Genomic DNA, 26,440 nt, shown 5'->3' on the forward strand with positions numbered 1-26,440 from the left:
TTTTCTTTATAAGCATTTCTCAAGCCATAGGTAAATGCTACAAGCGAGACTTTAAAAACTCATGAAGTAAGAAAGCTACTATAAGATAGCAAGTTCAATGCAGTATACTGAATTTTAAATTGGCAATTTTTGTAAAGGTGTATTGAAGAATTAAAATCGGAACAGAAGTTGATTGTACGCTACAAGAATTAAATATAAAACTCATTCCGTGTGATATTTTAAACGGACTATTCGGATCGAATATTTGAGGTAGTTTTCCAACGAAGATTTAATATAAAAAGGACCTTTGTTTTGTTGAGCTTCCTGGTTGTATAACTCTTCTTATCCCACTCATCAGTAAGTTCGATAATTGTCCCATATTTCAAGTAGAAGTAACCCCTCCTGGCACGCTGATATACACATTCAATCATTATTTTCAACAAAAGCGCTCCGTAAACACCGTGTTCGGTTTGGATCACTCGAAACGAAACACTTAATCAATTAAAAAACTTTTGAACATTGCAGCTCTCAACGATGCCACCGGCACTTACGCTTTGCAGCGGTGGTCAACATTTTAACGAGCTCGTCCCAGAAACAGTAACCTCATAACCGATGCTTTCTGTCCAAACGGTGTGCAGCATAGGAAGTTGGTTGGAAGCATAGGAAGAACCGTTCTCACCTACTACAAATGTTGCTTTGCTTCACGCAAACACAGCTCACCCAGCTGTTCTTTCGGACCGGTTGTAAGCGACAAAGTTCTGGTCCACAGTAAGGAGTTGTCAAATTATAGAAAGATTACGTCTCTTCCGCAAGAGTCCCATCCCGAGAGTGCCGGACGGGCGGTAGACAGTGGCTTGCATTTTATTTCCAACACTGACCAGACATGGCAGTGAGGTTTTGTTTGTGGATGGTAAACTTTTGCAAACACATACCGAACCGTACCCGCTCACCATACGTTCAGAATCACATCGGACCCTCTAGCAAGCTGCATGTTACGACGAAGCACAACCATTGCTGGTGCTTTCCCATTAAGTACCGAAAAGTGTACTACATGGCAAGCACATCCAGCTCATGTAAGTGGACGGTTGGTAGTGGTAGTACGCCTTTGGTGTACCACTGCTGTTACAGAGCGAAGCGAGAGAAACATTTCATTCATGTTTATTCTCCAATTAATTCATTAGCTTTATGGAGATGAAACACCAACACGGTGGTACACTGTGGTGGCAGTCCGAGTATCCGGCCCGCAACGGTAACTTGATGGGTCGAAGTTCTGGCAAACACGGAAAACATTTACAAAGTCCCACTAGCGCTTCGGACAGTGAATTCAAGGGGGTAAAGTTGTACCTAACAACTGACACTATTGTTGCCGTGAAATGGAGCATCGGTACCATTGTGCTGCGGTACATTGTAAGCGAAGAAAGGCGAATGTAATGCTGCCATCGGTTTTTTTTTTGTAAACAAAACTGTAGCTCAAAATGGAAAAGCTTAAATTAGCTTCCAGGAATGGTTGTTCGTTGAAATTAATGGCTTGTCGTATGATGTAATTTCTTGTTCGGATAATTTGACTAATTGTTGAATTTCCATTCCGTAGCTCATTACATGAGATCGCTTTGGTTCCATGAAATAGTAGCTTGAATCATTACGGAGATTTTGTATGTGACAAGATTGATTCGTGTTGGTAGTAGTTGGAAGTAATCGATTAAAAAGTTTTACATCAAAATATTCATCGTAATCACAACTAACATATTCTAATAGATCACCAAATATTAAATCTGTTTTGTTTACAAAGTTTATGATTTGATTTCTAAATCTACTTCCAGCAAAACAAAACAATCCACTGGAAATGTAGTTAGAAAAAATCAAATCAATATCCAGCCTACAAACCTCGATGGTACTCGATTGTGGCGAAAGGATTGTGTTGTCCGGAAATCTTCCTTTTGTGTAAACGGTTTCTTCGCTTCAAACTGTTTCACCGTCTGCCAGAAGTGGCGTTAGTGTGATGATGTTAGTAAGCCAATCGATATGCTCGAAGGCATGGAAAATCGTGTACTGTACGAGTTGTTTTCTCTCCGTAACCCGAACCGTAAAACACACTGAAGTATGTGAATCGGTAACTCGTAATCGGTAAACACTTTTCCTTTCCAAACCACTCGTATCCGCCATTTGACATCGTACGATCTATGCAACAGAAAGCCGATGGGACTGTGTATGTTTTTGTGGGTTGAGTGTTTTGATTTTGTAACAATTGTTTTAAAAATAAATAAAAGTTTTGCCAACAAAATCTCAATTGTGGTGATCAGAGTTGAAAAGATAAAAGGAAAAGATGATGGACTGATATTTAGTGAAGTAGAAAAGTAGGAAATGCATGTTAAGCAATAACTCACAAAGGTTTAGTTTGATAAAAGAACATTTCTTGTTATAAATCAAGTAGATATTTCATAAGATTTTCCAAAGTAAGAGGTAGTCTCCATAAATAGGAAAGCAAGCGTATGCAACCAAACTAACGAAAAGATTTAAAAGTTTTCTGTTGACGTTTAATTAACATCTAAAAATTCTCTCTTCTTCAGTTAACGATGTGTATGATCGGGCCGACCATTGCTGGCTTATTTATTTGTAGCAAGCAGTTGACTACCCAGAGTGCTTACTTCTAGTGGACAGTCGGAATGGGATTTGATACGCGTTCCAGTCGTTTAATAACGACGCCAATAACACATACACCAAGGAGTTCCTATACTTCTTCAATGCATTTTTTGACATTTTTTTATGAATTTGAAACATAACAAAAATTTATCTTGAAACTATTTTTGGAAGCAATAAAATCATAATTACCTTCTTGCTTTAGTAAACTTTGATGAAACTCAAGTAATCGTGGTTTTAATCGATTCATCTATTGCTTCAACCTTCCCGTGTGATAAGCTTTCTGATTTTTTTTAAATTTTATTTCGCTTATTCTATACCTGTGTGCAGTGATTTGATCTACCCAAGAGCCTTCAACTTCAAGGATTTTTTACTTCCCATTTGGCCTCAAGAATATTGGACTCCTCCAGAAAGTGGATTTTAAACATAACAAGGAGGGGTAAATTTTGACAGAATTCTCTGAACTGTATTTGAGAATTCGATAAAGTTTTGTTCTATTTTTTCCCCATTGCCTCTAACCTTCCAGAAATCCTTAGCATTAAGTGTGCGCTTATTTCTCTGTACACTGCTCTGGTTACAGTTCACTGTTGATTTGATTTGGTTGGACCCCATATTCTGGGGGCTTTTTGCTGCTTTTTAATGCATCGCTTTTTTTGTTCGGCTTTGTTTTTCTTTTTCACCAATTTTTGTCTCAGGAAAAAAGCCCCTAGCTCAGTCAAAAAGTGTATCCTTCTCCTTCACCACGAGCGCCGGTCGGTACCGGACCCGCACCGGAAGCCGTACTCGGTGGTTTTGTGTTTTAAAATTATTCATCAACTTCGGCCACCGGAAGTAACGGAACGATAAAGCCAGAGATAAATCTGAAAGCATTTAGGTTCCCATGCCCATGCACCGAAGAGGTCATAGAGGAGGAACGAAAACGAAGCTTGGTAGGAAAAACCGAAATGGGGTGGTGAAAACTTTCATATGAATATGTTAAACGAATGTTACGGTATTTTCCGGTGCCAGGGTCCAGCCTGTTCCGATGCCAGACATTCTATTACATTATGGTGTTGGGTTCGAGTTGCGGTAGGCGGTTGTGGACGAGACCAAATGCATGGACCAAAGGATTTGTAGATAAAATCCCAACTTTGCAATCAAAACCCTTTTTTCCGTTGAACGGATAAATCTCCCAGACCGGTAGGGATAAAGTTTGGCTATGGCTTCAATTAGCGTAGGTTATTTCGTTTTCGGGGAAATAAGAACGTACCCTCACAAAGGGTTTGCAATTTAAAAAAAAAACCTATATAATGTATAGAAATAAAAGAAAAGTCATTTGGGATCAGATTTGATGAAAAATGGGAAAATATTTATTTAAAATTATTATGTAAATACCAACAAATAAAATAAAAAACTATATACCACAAACGAAACGAAAATGGAAATGCAATTGGCTCGCGTTGAAATAACGAATTGGGATTACGATTTTTGTTTGTTTGTTCAGGAAATAAGATTTTTCTTTGAAATTGTACTGTGTTTTTATAAAAGGAGTATCAAACATACTGATCATGACAGAGTCTCTAAAATGAAATAAAAAATGATCAGATGAAAGTGCTTTTCTCGTGATTTTTCGTAAGCGGTTTTGTAATTTATTTAATTTAAATTAAAAGAGATTTATTTTTCATGGGATTTAAAAAAAGATTCTGCAACTACCTCTACATATTCTACTATAACTTGAAAAAAAATCAAGAAATGGATTAATTTTTTTTTATCTTGATGTGGAAAATTCAGAAAACAATGGTCTGATAAACAAAGTAAAGTTGCTGTATAAATTAGTTTTTCAACAATTTCTTTATTAACAAATTATTGTTTTAGAAGTGTCGATTAGCCTTTTCACCACAATCCATATTATGTAAAATTGCTTTAGTTTACTATTTACAACAGATATTTCAATGTTATATGGACTAAAGTATATTAAAATAAAAAGAACTTCGCCACCGAATTCTGCAAACCTTAGCAAGTGAACCCTTATGCTTATACATTCACAGATTTAAACCAATCGCAGCAAATCCCGGTCGACCTCGAGCCAGAGTTCGAGGGCACAATCCAGAACATCTCATCACCAACCGGGCGGGAAGCGATCCTGACCTGCTCGGTCAAGAACCTCGGCCGGTACAAGGTCGGTTGGTTGCGGGCATCCGACCAAACCGTTCTAGCGCTACAGGGCCGTGTCGTGACGCACAACTCCCGCATCAGCGTCGTCCATGAAGATTTTCGCACGTGGCGATTGCGAATTCGACAGTTGCGTGAATCCGACCGAGGTTGCTACATGTGTCAGATCAACGCCAGTCCGATGAAGAAACAGATCGGTTGCATCGACGTGCAAGGTGAGTGTCCATCCTCGTCAAGTGTGCTTTCTTGCTTCCTACGGGTCGATTGAACTTGAACCGTGTAGTGGGAACTCATACTCTACTCATGGTACCACTTTCGCGCCTAACAGCAAATATGTGGCGCCGGGAGGGAAAAAAAAAACAAAGAAGAAACCACTTCCTCTTGAATTTGCCTCGGAGCGGATCGGCTGCATAACAGCTTTACCCGGCACTTTCAAGAGCATTTTGCTGTGCTGCCTATTTCGTGCATTTGTTTTTTTTTCTTGCTCCACCCTCCATAGCGTTTGCGTTCACGCGTACCTTTATAGACGCGTTTCACGCGTAGCGCGTAGAGCTATGTGCGGCACAAAATTAAATTAAATATTGACCGTACACCATTGTGTGCGGGTTGGTTCAAGCATCCTTTTACGTTTTTGTGAGTGCGTTCGTTACGGTGTGTACATGTGTGTTTTGCAAAAAGTTTTTCCAACCCTAGTGCATCCTCCCTAGGGGGGGTGGGGGAGAGAAAGGGTGGTTTAATAGGGGGAGGAAGGGGGAACTATGTTTTTAATTAAAATTGTATTATCCGTTCGGGCCGGGTGGATCGAACGCGAAAAGTTCGATTGATGGAACCATTCGAAACGAAGGTCTTCTGGGGGTTTTTGGGGCAAGGGAAAAGGACGCGTACCAGTAAAGTGGGAGTATGTTAAATTTAGGAATATTTGCATCGATTGGAACGCCACCGGATGAGGGAGCAATAAAGGGACAGCACGGGGTGCTTTCTGTTTCCCTTTTTGGGGTACACCCGTTAAAACTTTGCCCCGGCAGGGTTTCTGTTCCACAAGGGTTAACAGGGAAGAGGAAGATTTGCTTATATTTATGTATGAATTAAGTGCTAGGTTAAAAATAAATAAAAGGCAAGTTAAGAAATCATCCCTAAATCAAAAATAAAAAAAAAATCAAAATAATTCTAAACGAAAAAAAAATCTGCCAGTGTTGCTCATCCCTGGAATAAAGTATTGGAACGCACTTAACCCTTTATCGATAGAAAATAGAAGCCACCTACTTCTTCCTGCCTCCAAAAGCGACGAATGTTAAGGATTCGATTTCACTACGTGACCCGATAATGAAGGTGGGTGATGCCGACCCATTTAACGTTTATACAGGCCATCCGAACGACCAATGCTTCATTCCTCTTTTGTTGAAGCTGAAAATTTGCGAATAGCAAAATCAATATTGAATATATGATTGGAATTTGGGATACAACTTTCTGAGAGGCGTACGGTGTCCCTTTGTCGGGTTTGGCAGACTTTGCTAGATGACGCTACACTACCCATCCCTTGGCCACCCTAGCCGTGGGATGGTGAAACCGGTGACGTACGAGCGAAAATAATGCACCCAATACATGCACAATTTCACGATCCTTAGAGAGTTTTGAACGGATCGAAAATGAACCGTTTATATTTCGTAGGATCACCCTCGCCGGGACTTCTGGCACACGAAATCAAATAACGGAAAGTATTTTTTTTCTTCTTCTCCCTTTCTTCGGAATATGTGAGGGTGGTGATGCGATTCGATTTAGTTTCATTGCTACCATTTCTCGAACAATTTCTTTTCTCACCCACCAGCGCGCTGTGGGAAAAGTTGTCTGTGATCGGCTGCGGTGGGGCTTTGTGCAGGAATTTATCCACCAGATGACAGATCCCAGATGAGACCTGTGCGTCAAGAATTGTACCATGTACCGTAGCAGCAATAGCAGCAGCATGTGGTTGGAAGCTTGCTGCTAACTTGTTCGATTGCATTATCAAAGCACGAAGCGGATGGTAGCACAAACGAAAAAGTATGGCATTTCATCGCTAGAATCAGTACAATATGAGAAATGCTTGTTATAAGATTTGGTACGATTCGGTGCGGGTGTTCAATAAACCGTACCCGCCTGGGCTGTTGGAATTTTCTATTGATATGGAAGCTATCCTTGGTCGAATGATGACATTTAAACGATTGTCTGATAGAAGATGTTAGCAGATTCCACTATACCCAGAGGTATACAGGGAGAGAATATGAAGAGGAAATGTTTGCAATACAAAGAAATAGCAAAAGTGTATTAAATCTCTTAGCGTTGAGTACGTGCGTCAAAAGCTAAGCATTTTTTTTTTAAATTGTCAATCACCAAGAGAGGGAGCTCAAGAATTTTCAGGATTGTGTCGTCTAAAGGGCTCATGAAAATTGTGTTTATGATAAGTAATTGCATACAGTCAGGCGCATCAGTACATTTCAGAGGAATTATAAAGAAATTCAATTTAAAACGTATTTGCAATAACAAACAACAAGATTGCTCAAAGATGCAATTTTGAACTCCTTGTAGAGAACTAACTATTCACAAGATTCACAATAATTTTAATTTAACATTTTCAAGAACCCTTTTCCTTTTATGCACGTCAAAGGATATAGAAATGAAATAGAAGTTATTTGCCTGATAAGATTCCATTAACTTTTATAATTAGATTCAAACTAATAATCCAAACTTTTCCCAAAAGACATTTACAAATGATAGCGTGCGTTGGAAATTATACCAAACCGCTTTTGTTCGTGATAGTTTAATGCCAAAAATGTAATGAGCACAAATAAATATTTCATCTACAAAATGGTGTCCTTTAACACATCGTACGGAATAATCAAAAATGGAATCATTACAGTAGCTCCTAAAGAAAATAATCCTCAATAGTCTTCACCTCTATCAAAATGCGATGTGTTGGTAATGTATTAATCATAAACCAAAAATAATGCGATTTACCCGAGAACGGTAAAGGAAAGAACAAACATAAGCAATCGAGTACAAGCACGAAACAGCATTCTCGTTGCATATCACGAATTGAAATCTATTTTCTAGAACTTGCAGTGCCGAATTTGCAGAGCTCTACTTGAGCTGCAGTTAATATAACGATTATGTCCTCGTACACGCACAGTTTCACTTATATCCAGACAACACAAAATAGCTCTTAAAGATTTATCAATCAGTAGTAGAAAAAAGTATTCAAGATTTCACATCTCCAGGAAACATCTCATAAACACTCAACAACAACATACATCACTTTCCTTTCTCGTATCTTGTCCTTACGACACACTAATTGCTGTTCAACTTCATAATTTGTCTAAATAAAGCTTCATTAGATCTTTTATGAATGGCCGCATATATACTTTACCCACCACAAACAAAAGCAGAACAAATAGAGCATTAATAAAGTAATTCCTCCAAAAAAGTCAATGTGCTTCGATCGTTTCCTTTTCTGCGACCCTCGTGTGCAAGGACAATGTTGCTAATGAATTATTCAAAGCCCTAACTAACCGCAAACGGTCACCGCGTCGCAAGAAACGAGCGTGAAAGCGAACCGCAACCGAAGCATTAGTGAAGCTTGCTTGTAGTAAAGAGCACATCACATTGCTGCAGTAACCGGCCACACTGATCGGTATTTGCTGTGTGTGTGTATTCGTTTTTCTTTTTCTTTTTTTGCTTGTCCCGCAGGATGTGCAAAAGTTGTGCCAGTCGCTTCATTATACCGTTTCCGCAATCACCTGCCGCAACACGAACCGGCTACGTGTAGGAGAACGAACATTTTTAGGGTTTTTTTTTCACCCTTCACTTATGATTTGCGAACTCGATAAATGCAACTCGTCCTCGTTACGGAGTATCGACACCGGGAAGGACAACTTAATTATCGTGAAGCAAAAGTCGAGTTCACCAGACGAAGAAAACCGAAACGTGCCACATTCCACGTGTTGCCGCAACAAATCCGACGTTCGTTTACCCATTCCCTTCGCCCTTTTAGCCGCCGGTCTTAGGGTTTTGCTGTTCGAAGCTAAGAAGTTGCCAAATCCTTTTGCTCATCTCATTTACCACCCTGGTTGAACAGGCATGATGACGGTGTGGGATACTGATACAGTCACACCCTAGCACAAACCGTGATTGGCTCTTGCACGAAGGTGCCACCAGAAAACTATGGCGTAAGAATTTGCTTTCAGGCAACTACCGACACTACCGGGTACGGGTGGTGGCTAATACCTTTCGGTACGGTCGGTTTGCGTGAGACGGCGAAAAGTTTACCCATGCTGCCTGGGGTTCGCAGCTTGTGGTTTTGTGTGCGAATTCTTTTCGGTTTTTTTTTGTGCGGTCGCCGCTTCCCATTTGTCTTCAGGTGGGTTAGGGCTGGTGAGAACGAACAGAAAGTAAGGGCGGAAATACCTACGCCGACAAAAATCAGTGAATTATCTCTTTCATTTTCATTTAATTAGCACTCGTCCCACAGGGATTGTTGGATTATTTGTTAGGTGTGTGTTATTTTTGTCCCACATTGCGAATGTATTTTGTTACCCTCTGTCTATCAGAAAATACTTGATGACTAGTTTATGTGTGAGTTACGCCTATAATAACATGAACACTTTTTATGAACGTTCAGTAACTATATAAAAATGAATTGTTGAGTTTAATTCAATGATCGACGCTTCTTTCACTCCTTTTCAGTGTCTTTTCTACAGCCGTTTTTTTAACAGTAATTTTCACAGTAATATCACAGATATTGCAACAATATTGCTCCTCAATTTAATTTTTTGATAAATTATACAACATTTATGATTAAAGTGTAAAGCTTTGAAGATTTACATAAAGTGCTTAACGTACGATCGTTGCTTTTCCCACACTACATTGATGCGTTCATTTTTTTATAAAATAACTTCTTCCATCATTTATTAATCTCAAAAACTTATAAATGTTTGAATACATAAATGATGGTTAAAGGAATGCTTATGATTTGATTTTAATTACTTGTTAAAAAAAATATACCACAAAGATTGTTGAAAACTGTAGATGAAATGCAATACATCATGGTACATGAATTTATTTCAAGGAATTTATATATAACTCTTCCTCCATCGTCTCTTTCAATACGGTATTTTTATTTGTTATGCATTTTCCAAAATAAACTTACTTGAAAAACATCTTTAACTTGCAATTTGCACCTTTATACTCGTGTACTGTTTTATGACTACACTTCCTACTGCATTTATGGTTAGTAGTTCAAAATGGTTCGAAAAAATTTGAATATATGAAGATGGGTTTTTGTTTGTTTCCGAGCCAGACAAGTGGGAAGATTTATTCTGAGTGATTTTTTTCTTGCTTAAACTTTTCCGGCACTCAATTTTGCATTAATGCTTTTTGTTTTTGTTGCCTACGCGCCAGTTTTTCATCATTGATTTGCTCCACTTTTGCACCGTCAGTTCCGTCCATTTGGGAGCTAAACAATAACCCAAAAAGGATGAAGCTATGACAGAGCAGAGCGTCAGACAGTTCGTATGTTTGAGACACCAGTTTTTTGGGCAATGGCAAGAAAATGGCGATAGCGTAGAAAAGGATAATTTCGCTTTTCGCCACAGCATCGTAAGCGCCTTCAGTAGTTCGCTTTTTGTTTTGTTCCTATCGCAAAACGTACGAGAAGCAATTGAATTCTATTTTGAATGCACTTCTTGCATTCGAGTCTAAATAAGCTATTCTCGCAACACCATCGTTCCAACGTTCGAATAATCGACCAAACCATACAGGCTTTTTCTGTGCATAGAGGGAAAGAGAAAAAGAAATCCTTGATCTAGAGAATTTTTCGCTTCCCTCAGCTTCTTTTAGCCCAATTGGTACAATTGAAGAAATTGCATTCCAAAGCTTCTCGGAAAAGGGCCGGAAAAAGCGAAGCGCATGAAAGCATTGGACGGAATAATTAAACAGAGCCGTCCGCCGGGACTCCCAAGACTTCCGTTGTCGGATGACTTTATTGGGAAAAGATTATCCCAGGGCCAGAAAACTAATCACATTCGGGCTCCAACCACAGGGTGTCAGGTTTCGGTGGTGCTCCAAGAGATAAAGGTGGCTGAAAGCTCAAAGCACTGGTACGGGGGAGTTAAAAAGGGCGGAATAATTAAGTTGTTGAAATGATTCCTGCTGTTGCTGAGGTTTTGGTTTGGATTTCAATCGGGATGGATTTTGTGTTCATTTTCTTCTAGAATCCTAGTTTGCAATTATTTCCGACGAGTTTCTAACACCCGGTCCGATAATGAAGAAAACATTTTGTTCGACTAAAGATTGTTTTTTTTCTGTCCAGTCGGCAGAGCAGGCAATTTGTTCTTCATTAGCACGGGTTTTGTTTAACACTAGGCTGGTCCATGCAAAAAGTAGGAATAAAAGAGTATTTTTTATGAAAATTTTTGAGAAGCGCTTAATGGTGTTATTAAAAAACATTTTCTGAATATGCTTAAGATCAACCATAAGATAAGTTGCTATGTTGCCAAGTAAAATAACATAAGGAAAGGCAATGTTTCATTTATATACAAGGAAGTCAAGGAAAGTAAAAAATGGCGGTTCACGCCCCTGTAGGTTGTAGTGCCAAATAAGAAAAAGAAGGTCTATTGAAGTGTTTCTTTTGTAATTCCGAAATAGTACCGACAGAACGATCTGGTAAATTTGGCTTTGTATCAATTAACTATTTTTACCCTATTAACAATACCTTCACGCTATCATGCCATATTTGCGTGCCCTTCAAAAATAGACACCTCGATGCTAATGAGGAAGGATCGTCTTGTACACTAAAAATAAGTTCATAACAACCAGAATAAAATATTTGAAGCTAGTCGGTAGTAGGTATATTAATAGCATTTACTTTCAAATACCTCCAGTTGTCATGTCATTCTTAAAATACCACTCACGAACATTCCGAGAGGGCAGGTCACCAGGGGGCATAAATAAGCCACCCGTTACAACCGAAGAATGGTTTCGATAAATATTTGTCTAACTTATTTTCTTCCTTGCAGCAAAAAGTGGGATCGAGGCCACGTGAATGGCGATGGGAAACATCACATAGCATGCCAAAGAGCAGTAATGTGTTTCTTTTTTTTTTGTTTAATAAATATTCATGTATACCACCTCACAACATAAAGGCCAGCATCAGCATACACAACGCTGTCTCGCAGCACGACACGGCAATGTTCTAGCGAATGTTTTTATTTTCCAATGGTGATTCATCTCGCTCTCTTGATGTGGAAGCTCAAAATGATCAAAAGCAAAGAATTTTTACCCAATGAGCTGCCAGATGATGGGAAATGCAAAGCGGCAAAATAATTCCAAACATTCAGCGCAACATACCAATGCCAATGAGCGGTAGCTCTCCCCGGTACCGGGGATGAGTCTTTTCTGTTGCGATGTGTCCTTGTGACTGTGCGACGTATCTTTTTTGCTTTTTCAAAATCTTCCTCGAAACACTGAACATTTAGAGTGGTATTCTTCTCAAATACCTTCCTATCATTGCCAATTGAAGGTACCGGAATGGAGCAAAGTACGCTCCACTGTTTGGCTGGTGTATGCACAAGATAACGGAAGGAAAGCCACCGTACCGTGGCTTGCCATCGTTTGCAAATGATCCGAAAATCGGCACCCTTAAGATCCGTCGGATGTGATTCCGACATCCCGAAACAGGGGTGGGAAAAGGAAGCATTATGCGAAGGGAGGAGGGGACACAAATCGTAAGGTGAAATCATAAAACCCAAAACAACAGGAAAAAATCTTCCTTCTTATGGCGTTGTTCGTTGCATGCTTTCTATGGTTCTTTATAGGGAGGGAATTTTTCCATCCTTGAGGAGGAGGGTGCAGAAGGGTGCAATTGGGAAGTGTAAAAAGGATTCATTTGCCTCTTTGTGGAATATTTTTCCTTCTTTTTTTTCTTTCTGCTTCATCATCCGCTTTACACTTCGCTCCCCATCCGAAAGCATTCAAAACAGCCACATTGTCGCTATGCTTTGCCAGCATCGGCTGGAACCAGCATCTATTCGGGTATGTTGCCATTTTCCCGAACTCGAATCATCCATTTTCCACACCCTTTGAACAACCGGTGCAAAATGCTCATGATGATGGTGTGGTGTGAGGAAGCGTGTAAAAACCCCGGCACCAGCGATGGCAAATAGTGGCAGAACAGAAGGAAACGGCGAGCAGGAATCTTTTCATTAACGACAATGAAAGGCACCGGAAGCGGCACTCACACACCTTTTTTTTGGTCCTAAACGTCCAAGCGCGAAAGGAAAAGATGCCCTTCACTTCCATCACTCCATCGCATCGTGATCGTGTGGGCATCAAGACAAATAGGGCACGAAAAGGTGGTTTTCTCCGGTTTCGGAATCATGAAATTACTTTGCCCAACAACACCGCTTTGCTCTTCGGTTACTTCGGCAAGAGGTTTGTGCCCTGCATTACTGAGAGATTCGTTTTTTTTCTTCTCTCGTTCACTTGCTTTCTTCGTTCCGTATTTGCAAAACCGTATCCATCTGATTTCGCGCCAGTATCAGTCTTATTCAGGCCTACCTTTTTCTTTATCTTCCCCTTTTGCTTTAGCTCTTGGTGAAGAGCATTCATTGGCACATTTCTGCCATATCTCTGGTGGGTACTTTCATAGCTTCCGTGCCACCGTGTCTATACGGTACGGTTGGGTAGTTTTCGTTTTCCACATACCCCTACACTTACACACACTCATAGTACACCTACTGTTCAGCGTGCAGCGATTTTCGAGGTGTAATTACTTTCCCGGGGTTTGCACCAGGAGTAATTATCCTTTTTTTGTGTTGCTTCCCTGTTGCTGTTGCTTTGTTGCACCCGTTTTGCTGCTACTGATTGCTCTCTTCTATGGCCGTGCAAAACGTGCTAGGGCAAAAGGGGCAAGCAATTTTCTTCCCCCCTCTGTGACCCATTCACATCGAAGGCACAATCTTTTCCTGTATATTGTAACGTTGTTTTGTTCTCAAAAAAAAGAAGGAAAAAAAGAAGCGACTCGTATTCACCCGCCAGGGACGTAATCAGACGAAGCCAGAAAGTCCATCCATGGTCGCGGAAAGTACGTATCGCTCCAGAAAGGGTTGTGGTGATCGTCCGTCCATCCACTGACAGAGTGCAGGAATAAAGCAAAAAAAAATCCTCACTCCTTCATGCCTGTTGGATGGTGCGGAACCATCAGATCCAGTGGAAAACTGAACCAGTGAGTGAGAGAAAAACACGAAATGGAAAAAGTTGAGCGATTGCAATCCACGCTGGACTAAGGGTTCATCCTGATAGTGCAGCTCGATAAGAGCATGATTAGGTTTTGGCTTCCGCAATAGACAGTCACTACCGGCAAAGGATCTCGTTTCGTTTCGGTACCCTTTTTGTTCTCCGTTATTTAATTCACTTGCAAAGATTCACTTTAGGTGCCCTTTTTTCCGGCAGCGCAAGCTGCGGTCCTGTAAGATGGTCCCGTTGCCAGTTCATTAGCTCGGGTGAATATTTTAATTACAGACACTAGAGCGGACTTTGCACAGCGATGGTCTTTAGTTGCTTTAAGCTTCATTCATGTTTAGCGGGTTGTTTTAATAATTGCGTGTGAAATATTCTAAACAAATCATTTTGAACCACCAAAAATGGGAACATTTGTTTAAAAACTTATATAATTTAATCATATACAATTGACAGTTTTTAAACATATTTTTAATGTGGGGAACATGAAAATTCTAAATAATTTAATAATTTATTTATTTATTTTAATTCAAAATTTTTTACCTAAAACTACATTAACGTTTGAGAGCATGTTGATTACTAAATTCTTCGATTCTCTTTTTATTTTTTAAATATAGAATGATATTAACGATAATATTAATTAATAAAGTCCTCGTTAACGGTCGAGTGAGAAGAGCTTTCTGTCGTCCTGATGCTTACGTCATCAAATGACCATCAAATGTCATTTGTGGAATAGACAAAGGTCGCTGTATTAAGTGTGGGTAAAAGTAAATTTCCATTTTGAAGAGGTCGTTGTTGCGGCTTTTCTAAAAATGTGATAGCAAAATATTTGTTCAAAATATTTATTTAAAAAGTAAGCAAGACATCATCTCTGTACTTCATTTGAATGGGCAATTAGAAAGGGAATATCTCTGTGCACCATTGCCAATTACTGCAAAATAGCAAACTCCATTCTACGCATTGCGTAATGTAATTAAGCTTTTAATAATGGGAACCTGATAATACAACACAACGAATTCTAACTTGGTTTCAGTGTAATAAAAAACCATCATATCCTTTGAAATTTTATCAATGTATCTTCATCAACAATACACTAGTATTTGTTTAATTAAGAAGCCATTATAATCAATCTTACCTTTTGAATGCTGATTCTGTGAAGGTAACATGGTTATGAGGCATTTTCAAGAATGTTAATCACCAACAACATGAATCTTTGGAAAAAGGGTTCCATAATCAAATCATCACAATACATGCTCAACTTTCATCCCAGAAACAAAGGCCACGTGTGCCTTTTGCTTAAATACCGTACCATCAGCTCGATTCAAACGGGCTGCACATTCTGCACATACCACAATGCACCTGTCAAAGCATTTCCTTCCCATTAGTGCAACAACATGACACTGCTTGTGACGTCTTCCCGGTCTTCCTCTCGTCCCGGTAGCGTCGTTAAGATCTACCCATTGAACGCTCTCCGATGTCGAGTTAAACATCATTAAATGTGAATATAATATTCAATGTTCAATATCGAATTACTCTCGCTTTCCATCTGCCCGGTTCGGTTGGTTCCGTAGGCTTGAAGCTTTTACGCTTCCAGTAGTACGCACAATACGCAACAACCTGCTCGGATTATTCCCCCCAGGGCTTACCGGAGGCATCTGGCTGATGGTGATGCCGTTTGCCTCCTGCTTCGTGGCAGGCTGGTGCCACCGTTTCGTATGCCAAAGTAGCTGAACGAGGTGAATCTCTTGAAATTGAATATTGATGAAACCGAAGTACAGCTCCGGGCTTTAACATTTTGCGGCAAACGGCTGCAAGGATTTCAACGATGAAGCTTAATCCGACCATTGAAGATGTGCACGTAAGATTTCTTGGATTAGTTGCGACAGGACGAGTAGTAGTACATAAAGGTTTTCGTCGAAGACAAATCTACCTACCTACACCTGAGCGTACGTTAAGATGCTCGATACACTATACGATTGTGTTTGCTTAACTTTATCTTCAACATAAGCCAGCTCTGATTCTTCTTTATATCCTTTTCATCCTCTATCTCTCTCTCTTACACTCAACAGTTCCACCGGACATTATCAACGAGGAATCATCAGCGGACATAGCCGTACAGGAGGGTGAAGATGCAACAATCGTCTGCAAAGCCGTTGGACATCCGACGCCTCGCGTCACCTGGAAGCGAGAGGACGGCGAGTACATGCTGCTGAGGAAGCCCCAGAGTCGCGAACTAATACGAGGTAGGTGAGAATGGCTACTTGCTTTTGCAAAAGGACCAGTTGCCTCGTGTTTGATGATGATGATGGCGATCATCGGTGGTTGGAAGGCTACAAATCCTATTTACATCTTACCGGTTTTGATGGTGGTTTGAAGTACTCGTATTCCACCAGAACAATCGACAGATTTTCCCAGACTGCAGTGAAGGATAATTAATTAATCAACAAATTGATTGTAATCGTGACGGACTTTCCGAATACTTGCAGTGTGAGTGTATGTGTTGTTGCGTTGATTTCTGTCTATAGCAATCCCGTTGGTTAAAGAAGGATTATCCGCACTTAAGACCACTCGAAGCCATTCTGATGATGTGTTCACAGTGCTTAGCACTGGATTTAATACTCAAACTGGTGAAGGTGAATAACTTCTCACGGTGCACTGTACTTGCGTTGGACAAGGGCTGGATCTTAACACTAATTAACAAAGCTAAACCAAGACTAGTGGATAATTTGAACACACATCACGATGGCCTTCCACTTCACGCACTAGTTTGAGAAAATGTTCCAACTCTTTGCATTACCAACTTTAGCTACCTTGTAGATATAATTCGCTGGAATTGTGGCTGCAGGGCAATCGAAACTTTCTTTACTCGTATCCAAACGACTTGTTCTTCAAACACGACTACAGCACTGATGTTAAATGAAGTGGTAATAATGAGATTACCATTACCATCATAATTTGATGCTTGGTATTGTGTGACGTTGCAAGATGAAACCTTGCACATACTTAAGCTTTAAGTACTTTGTCTTTGCCCAAAGCAAATGTTGTACACAGTGTGTCATTTGCAATACCATTTCAAATACTTTGTCAGGTGCAACGACTTTAAGATACTTCTACCTCTTAGTGATTAAAATTCTTGCCGATTTTAGCACATTGTTGTGCATAGTAAAGAAAAAATCGGGAAAATTTTATTAATTTCAAAATCATTATTGGCTCCTTGTATTGACACACTAAGACTTATGAGCTTTCTCTGAAACTATAAAAAAAATCAATAACGAATGTGCTTAGGTTTCGCAAGAAAAAATATTCTACTGCTATTGCAGATATTATGAACTGGATGTCATTCAAGCAGAGGAAGTTGGAATGAAAATGATTCCAGGATCCACTATTCAGCAGTGGATAGAGGATATTGCAAAGCATCACTACATATTGTTTGCATAACTCTACACTCATAAGCAGAAATATAAAATTTCCAACTAAATTCAATTTTACAACCAGACACACATATCAGTTGCTGGTTCTGAGGAGTCGATTGAATGCAGAAAATCGTATGTTCGATACACTAGAACTAATACTTTAGAATAACTGTTTGATGATACTATGAGAGAGAATTTATTAAAAAAAATTGAAATATTGCTTGCAACTGTGGAAAACTTATATAAGGAATCAATCCACTTTGGTTCGTACGCCGACCCGGGAAAGGGCATCTTCTTCCGGGTGTAATCGGCCAGATAAAGCAAATTTTAACGAATATTTGTGTATACACTGTCTAAAGCTCGTCGTCGAGTGTGTTCGACGGTCATTAAACATATTATTCTACAATCTTTATATGAAGTATAAAATTTAATAACTTTCATTTCCATTTTTTCTGCATTAAAAAAAATCCCAACCAAGTAAAGAAATAAACCAGGTGAAATATGGTCCATATTTCCGTTGAAAAATATGTACTTTTCTCGAACAAAAAAAACATTAGTGATATACTCAGCCATATTTTCCAGATACAAGAACTTCTCGAAACATTATCACTCACCTCAACACGGGAAGCAAGACATGGAATGTGCACTTCGTAATGCATGTTTGCAGCGAAAACAAATATCTCTCCCATATCCCTCTCCCTCTGGTGCTGTTTACTGCTGGCACATCTTTGGCACGTTGGTTGTGCATGAAAAGATACCTTTTTTCGTTGTTGTACCACCACTACTCCTAATACCCCCATTATAAGCGAATCATGTGCGGTGCCTCCGCATGTAATATGTCAACGCGAACGCGGCAGGTTCGCTGGTTGTAATGTTGGAAAAACACCACCCGTTAACCGGAACCGGAAACATAAATACGACATTAAACTGTCACACGAAGATGGTACGAAAGGGGGTAGGAGTGGAGGGATGTCTAGCGACCAAAGGGAGCAAAATGGCAAAATGGTTCATTCAAAAGAAAACTACTAATAAGTGTCACTTTGACGAACATTTAGTACCGAACGCACTACGGCTTGCATGCAGTACCGCGTGTAAAGTGCACAGTGCAATAGAAGACAAAATGGATACCCCGTGTCCTGAAGCATGCAAAAATGATGTGCTGTTTATAGAGGTGGAAGAGAGGGGGGGGGGGGAAGAAATGGAGGAAGAGAAAATGGGAAAAGCCAGCGAGGGGAAAATATTCGCATAATTTATGCTTAATGTCGTGGGAAAATAAGATTAAATGTCGTCGTCTTCGGTTTGGTGAGCCAGTTTTGGTACGATGTGTGCTGCTGTGCACACCGCTTTCCACTGTCATTTTCCTCCGTTTTCTTTACCGCCTGTGGCACAAGGGGGTATCTCTTCACGGGGGTTGGGAGCAAATGCCATGGTAAAACAATGATAAAAGCAACTCCCAACTGTAAAACTCCATCCCGTGTGCGTTGGAACTTCGAAAGAGCATTCGAGGGATGCTTCTTTTTTTAGGTTTTGTGCATGTGTGTGTGTTGGTGTGTCTGTTAATTCCATTTTCTTTCGTTAACGCAAGAAGGCACTCATGCGAATCGTACAAACACAAGGGCACACACACACCCACTCTCCCATAGAACCACGTACGAAAGAAGCAAAAGTGTGCAGCTAAAGCATTAGCACCGTCGTCGTCGGTGCTCACGGTTTCGTGCACGCATTGGCAACGGCGAAGGTGCATGATGATCCAGAACATTTTCCCATAAACGGGTTTTGGGGATGACAGCGGGCGGGCTGGTTGTCTCTGACACAACCCGTCACGGCAAGGGGTCACATAATGCGCGCAGGTGGCGGGTGGCCCGGGAAAAAAGGATTTCATTGTTTTCAGTGTTCAGCGCCATAGCTGCTGAGTTGCTTCTGTTGCTGGCTGGGGCTGGTGGCTTATGACTTGGTTCCAGTCTTTTATGTTGCCACCTACGTCACCTTGCTACTCTCCCCCGCTACCTTAGCTTCCCTTTTTGGGTAAGACTGGTGTCCTTTTTTCCAACCACCCGAAACGAAACCACCTGTGCAAAGCTTTTCCTTTAGCACGAGTTTCCCTTGTTTTTCCGTACTTTTCTTCTTTGACGGTTGTCTCTACAAACTCTTCCTTCCTTGTCTTTACCGTGGTTCCTCCGTAGACATACACACGCATACGTGCACAAATTTTCGAGGCAAACATTTTATCCTTAATGTGACCTCCCTTTCCCTCCCTCTTCCATTCCCCCCTAAACATCCCCTAACGGTACCTCTTTTTCCCGCGTGGGAGAAGCGTCATCCGTATGTTGCCCGGTTTTATGGGCGCAAAATGGTGCAGGACTAGAAAATGCAATATTTTAGCAACACCTTTCGCGCACTCCGCGTATGTTCATTCTTGGGTGCTGTCGTTTTCCGTTTTTTTAATGTCAGACACGAGAGTTTTCTGATGCTGCACACTCTAAATTCATAAAACGAACCTGAGTGCGTAGTGTTGCGTGGATTTTTTTTGTCGTCTTTGTACACGTTTTCTTGCTCTACAGGACAGGTAATGTTTTTGGCAGCATCGTTGAATTTCCAATCGAGCAGAAATTCAAGATTTGTACCGTAAGGCTGTAGACCGTAGGCTGTAATATTTAAAGCATTTTCTTACAAACTAAAAGGGGTCTGAGTGTGGTAGAGAAAAAGGAATATATTTGCTTTTGTGTTTTTTTTTACTGTTCGATTGTTGGAATGTCAAACATTCCAATATCATAATGACAAAACTATTCGGGGTAATAAAGGTGGTGATAATAAAGGAAGGTGATCTTTAGCTTCTATTAAATATGCTGCTTAAAAACTTAAATAAATTAACTAACTTCCTATCTTATATAATCAGCAATACGGTCATGCCACTCGTTATGAATCAAAAACAAACTTCCTATCTTATCTGATCATAAATACTTTGTATGGGATTTGGAATAAAATCTACCCTATATCGATATCCTCATTGTTTAAAATAATATTTGTGTTCCTCTACTCAGTATAAAGTCTCTCATAATAATACTGGGGATTAAAATCTGTTCACAAAAATATAGATTGTTCATAGGTCTAATATTTAGTGCAAATTATTCGCAGGTACATAAACATGGCATAAAAGGCATCAGCATAATGTTCAATTTAAGCATATATGAATAGCAAGAAAGGATTACGATCGAAATAATTAACCTTATCAAGATAACAATAGAAGTTTCAAATGAATTTTTCTAATTCATTGTTTAACTAATGTCTGTCATCGTCTTCGCTTCGAATGTGTCTTCATTCAACAAACCATATAACGGTCAAAACGTTTAATTCTCAAAAGCCAATACTGACGAGTGAAAGGCAAAAAATGCATTATATCATTCCGTCTGCTACATCCACTATAATGCAAATATCAATTCTCTCCATCACCTACCTACATGACACGAATCTTAATGGAAAACTCTTTTTGCTTTCCATCACGCGTCACTAAAACAAACAGAAAAACCCAAACCATCACACCCGACCGAGGTGTCGTGTTTGGTTTTTGTAATCCGTCTATTTTCCATTGTTGCTACCGGAACGTGGTGGAAAAGTTCACTATGGCAAGAAAAACATATGTCCACGTTTCCTCGCTAGTTTTCGCAACGCTGTGTACTGTTCGCACTAAAAGCTACCGCTCATCATCCACATCATCGTCATCATCAACGCTCCTCCGTAGCTTCATTCTCATCTCATTCGAACGCTTTCTCCTTCCCAGTGTGTCTAACAATTCGTACGCCGGGAGGCGGTAAGTGTGAACCTTCCTGAGTGAATTATTCAATTTATTTCGTAAGGACATGATTTACTCGCTTTCGCTCACATCTACCAAGCGGTGCGTTGCCGTAGTACCCGTGGTACGGTCGGTACCATTTGCCAGACAGGCGTGCAAGAATCGCGACCCGGATCGCCTTGTTTCGTGGTTTGAAAGAGTTGAGCGTAGAAAGACAATGGATCGCTTCTTCCGGGGCCCGGGATGGTACGCGAGATGGAAAAGCATCCGTGTTAGGTTTTTGGGTAGTAAGCGGTAGGCGAGAAAAACGCCGGGATAAGCATAATGTACACATTTGCATAACAAATGTAAGGCAGCCGGCGTGTACTTCCCTTTTCGGAAGCTAGTGCGTTTCCCCTCGTGCCGTGCCCGTGTCGGCAGGCAAGATGAAAAATGAAATGTATCCTGCGCTAATATTTGACGTGATCTTCACCGTAGTGTCGGTCGGTGGTGGCGGTACTGGATTAGACGAATGATATGCTTTACGCCCGCTGTGTATTTTCTTTGCTGGGCCCCGTTTTTGTTTTGTTTTGTGTATTCCTTTTTTATTCCCACCTGTCTGTGCATTCATTTCCGAAACGCAAGAAGACAAACGGTCTGTATCTGTGACATTAAGTGATACTTCGCAGTGGTTTGCTGACTGACTGACAGATTTATGACTCGCACTACCGCTTGATGAGCTGGAAGAAATGTTTTCTAAAAACTGTGTCCGCGGTGTTGATTTGATGAAATAAAAAGATTTTTTATCTTCACATTAGGTTTGAAATCAGCTACTCACAAATTTTACTTTGATTTAATTTTTGTGGTTAATAAATTAGAAACAATTTCACCTTTTTGTGGATTATTATTTGAAGAAAAACAGTTGGATCTAGGTTTTTTTCTTCGCAAAAAAGAAACTAAATTTAATACTTAAAGCAAAGCGTTCCTCAATCAATTAGCCATATTATTGTAATCATTTAAACTGCACTTTAATTATGAACAATTAATTAAATTAATTAATTTAATTATGAAACGAATTGTTCTAAAAAAATCATCTGGAGCTCTAAGAATTCTTAAGTTTGCAGAAAGATTAAAACACATTATTGAGTGACAAAAACATCATATATTTCCAAGATATTAAAATAAAGTTATGAAAACTAATCGCAACTTTCTAAGAAGATAGCTTAGTACCCTTGCGATTGTTAATCTTCATTTTGACACAATACAAACACTAACAACAATGAAAGTTTTAACTCAGAACTCAGTTCAACTGATTTAATGAACTCTTCTGACGCTTTCATTAACCTTTCCCGCTAAAAAAAGTCTAGCTCATGCTTGCACAATGTCAGAATATTCATTTTCAATAATTTACATTTTATGATAAGTCTTAAGCGAGCATATTTTTCCTTCCTTTGTCTTGGGCCCGAACCAGTTTCCCATACCCATTCCGGTTATGGAGAATAATTAATTTCATAACCTTCGCAACGTGAAACGTGATTTCGCGTATGATTTATAGTGCCGAACAGTACTTCAACTGGAGTTTTTCCACATCCACCTCCTGGGACTGTCTAAACGGTTTTCTGCTTGTGCTTGAGCTTGGAAAACAATTTCCCACCCACTGTGAGTCATCCATTGATTAATGTGTTTCTAGCCATTGCCCTCGTTCTAAACATCCCTATCCCCCTGTCCGGACATACCGAGTGGGCAGACGGAGTGGGTCCACCAAAAAAAAAAAAAAAACGAAAGCTGTAGACGATGGGCAGAAATATATTTATACATCCCTCGTGAACCATTCGCGTGAAACGCACGTACAACGGATTGGCCGCTTCCAGCGAACTGGCGCGAAAGGAAATGGTTTATTAAATCAAGCTTCATCCCGTCGAAAGGTATCCCGCCCATAAGACGGGTATGACACTTTCTCATTATCTGGCCACCCGCTTTTTATACCACAAACTCTCTTACACACACACTTATACAGCCGACGTTGACAGTGATTTTCCCCGGGAATCCCTCTGGTCAGTTTTTATGGGTTCAGCCGGATCGTAAAACATAATACCTTCTCCGATTGGGTCGTTTTCAGACGACGTTAGTCCAGCGGTGGACGTTAGTGCTTCACGGTCGTTACGGAAGTGCAAAGCTCAGTTAAATGGCGGTACGCTTGAGATGCAGCTGTACGAAACGCGAAGCCTACGCCGTCCCATCCTTTTCTTTCGCGAGTGCTTTCCCGTTGCGGCGAACGAAAACCCACGCCATGAGCTTGGAAGACTTGGCTTTTCACAACCGTGAGGTTGATTTTCCGGTTCAGATTTCATGACTCTCGATCGAGTCCCGTACTCCGATGGTGGTGGTGTTTTGAAGTAGTAGATGGGGTTTACCGGGTTTTTTTTACTTCTCATATCGCCATAAAACGCGCCCTCACGAAAGGGAAGCTTACCGGGTTTGAAAAGTAAACTGCCAACATGGGCGAATCTTTCTAACTCACCTGACACAGCAAAGGTGGTAGATTGAAAAGACACGAGAATGCACGTAATAAATTAGCAAAAATGCTCACCATCTTGATGCAGGACGGGAGATAAACATAATTCAAGTTGCTCATCGCTACGTATTCAAAAAAACCGCTCCAAATGGCGAACAAGAGATCACCGTTTCATGTTTGAGTAAAGCGAAAGCGGACTAAACATTACCATTTGTTTGGTCCATCACCATTGGTGTAGTTCATCCTTCAAACAAACCCATCACATTCTGCTCTCCTCACGTTCGGCCCCTTTTGCCACTGGATGAAAACTTTTCCCCTTCCCCCAGAACCCGGACAGAAAATGATTGAAGATTCCTCAGAAATTGGTTCGGTCGGGTCCAGCGGCGCACGGTTTTCTCGGTTTTAATATCCGGACCAATTTGATGACGCATTCACGTTGCAAGCCCTCTCCACGTTCAGTGGCCGCATCATCTTCCCTTTTTGTTTCGTACGCTTTTGGTGCAGCGACCCGAGCAACCGTGCGACCGACAAATGATCTGGAAAACTGGACGAAATAGAGTGAATCTTCGCCAACGGCAACTTCCTGACAAGCGGTAGAATGTTTAGTCGGTTGCTGTTCCCTCTCTCTCTCTCTCTCTCTCTCTCTCTCTCTCTCTCTCTCTCTCTCTCTCTCTCTCTTTCGCTTTCTGGTTTCATTTTGTTTTTTCGTTGTTTATTAGGGAAAGACTTTTTCTACGTACGGCCATTAAAATTGATCCTACGTTGTGTGGGCATTGTGTACTTCAAAGTACCTTTCTTCGGTGTCCTGCTGTGTTTGTGGATGTGTAGGAGACTGTGGCGCATCTATTGCCGGAAGTTTTAGTGGCTAAATATGATGCTAAAATTATGTTTTATTTTGTGCCGTGTTCGATACGGCCCGTTGTGTTGCTTATGATTGCTGTGGCTTGAAGGGCAAAGTTCATTAAACGCATGCTATTGAAGTGATGAAGAGTGAAAGAAGGATAATTCATTTGTTCGTTTAATGGATAATCTGCTGGAAAGAGATGATGGATTTTTCAAATGCTTTGAATCATTTGCATTAGGTAGATATGGGTGATTAAGCATTTAAGCAAATATTATGATGAGATCATAGTTAAAAAATGATTGAAAGATGTATTTCTTTAATTTCAATTAAAGTATTTAAAGGACATTTAAACAATGCTTTGAACAATTCTATGATATCTTCAATAATACAAATCTAAATTAGATCTGAACTTCAGCTAAAAAGCAACTAAATTTTTCTCAATACAAATTTACCGTGAAAACTGTAACTAATTAAAAATTCTCATGTTGATGAAAACAATATTCAGGCGTCCATAAACTATTTCTCAAAGAAAAAAGTATAAATAATTAAAATGTGTGATTTATAAATATTCTTCCATTTTGATATGATGATAAAATTTAATACTACCCACACCATTCTTTCCCACATTTTCCACAACATCTAAATACACACGGACACATATTGTCCACAAATAAAAATAGTAGAATTAAATCCCTTTCCATTTCTCATTTCGTCTCGTGTATCACCACAGCTTTGGTGAAATAAAAATTGAGAAATAATTTACTTTCTCTTGATTCATTTTTCCAACACACTCACACCAACACCCCATATAGACCGACACCGTGTCCACTCACGGGTTTCCTTGGCAGGTATGGGAAAATCTCATCCCAACTACCAACTATACACAAACAAAACCATAAGGACGAGTTTTCCGGCAAACTATTTCACATCGATTCTTCTTCGCTGCTGTACGAGGTTTTCCTGCTGTGGGTTCTACACTTGCTTTCAGCTAATGGTTCCGGGGGTTTTCATGTGGACAAGATAGCCTAGATTTCTTTGTGTGGATGAAACACTAACGGGATGTACCGAGCGGGATGGAGTTTGTAGCCAAGACTGCAGCACTGGATTTTGTTCAACTTCACTGTTACGGTTTTGTGAACGTTTCGTGCGCCAGTTGTGCACCGGAAGGGTCGTTTAGCTCGGTATAAAACCACGTGCCTAGAAGTTGCGTTTCGATCCGATGCCGATGGAATGTTTCTTTCTTTGTTTGTTTTGCTGTGAAAAATTATCCTCGTAAATTCAAACCCTCTGCACCATGCCCCGCACTCTACCAAGAGCGAAAGTTGCTTAAAACCAAAACCCCAAAACCGTCCTACCTCAAAAAAAAACTCCCCAAAAACCGAAGAGTTTCTTTGGGGGGAAAACTGTTATTGAGGAAAGCCGTACATGGCTATGGTAGTTTGGAGCTTTCCGTTTTTCCGCGTTTAAGTGTGCCTCAAGTGTTTATTTGCCTCATGGTTTCTGCCTTTCCCCGAAACCAACTTCGCTTCACCGTTCGCTGCTGCCGGTGGATGAAATCTACCGAATGGAAAGTTTCCTTCACGGGTAAAGCTCTCGTGGGGGGTATCTTCATAAACGAGACGTAAAATAAAGCTACCACCCACAAACACATGGCACATCCTTCCTCCGTCCGACAGACCGGACTGCGTGCCGGTGAAACACGGGACAGGAAATCGATATCGATTGTTGTACGATTTGCCCGCCAGGGTTGGGGATCTTTCCTACCGAACTTAAACGGTCACTTTCTTGGAAGGACACTGATGATTGGATTCCATCTTCAGACGCCAATATAAAGCCGGCATCGTACCGACAGACGATTCTGCTAA

The 26,440-nt window shown here is 40.4% G+C and overlaps 1 protein-coding gene across 11 annotated transcripts in view; it reads left to right on the forward strand.

Annotated features, from left to right (window-relative positions):
- The window catches only part of LOC125764108 (lachesin), a 58,386-nt gene that overhangs the window by 11,922 nt on the left and 20,024 nt on the right, over window positions 1-26,440 (forward strand). For all 11 annotated transcript variants that reach the window (XM_049427967.1, XM_049427965.1, XM_049427969.1 and 8 more), the window contains 2 exons: window positions 4,644-4,982; window positions 16,104-16,277. In XM_049427967.1, the coding sequence (XP_049283924.1) occupies window positions 4,644-4,982; window positions 16,104-16,277 (513 nt within the window). The remainder of the gene's footprint in view (window positions 1-4,643; window positions 4,983-16,103; window positions 16,278-26,440) is intronic.

This window comes from Anopheles funestus, chromosome 2RL (genome assembly GCF_943734845.2).
Source record: "Anopheles funestus chromosome 2RL, idAnoFuneDA-416_04, whole genome shotgun sequence".
NCBI lineage: Eukaryota > Metazoa > Arthropoda > Insecta > Diptera > Culicidae > Anopheles > Anopheles funestus.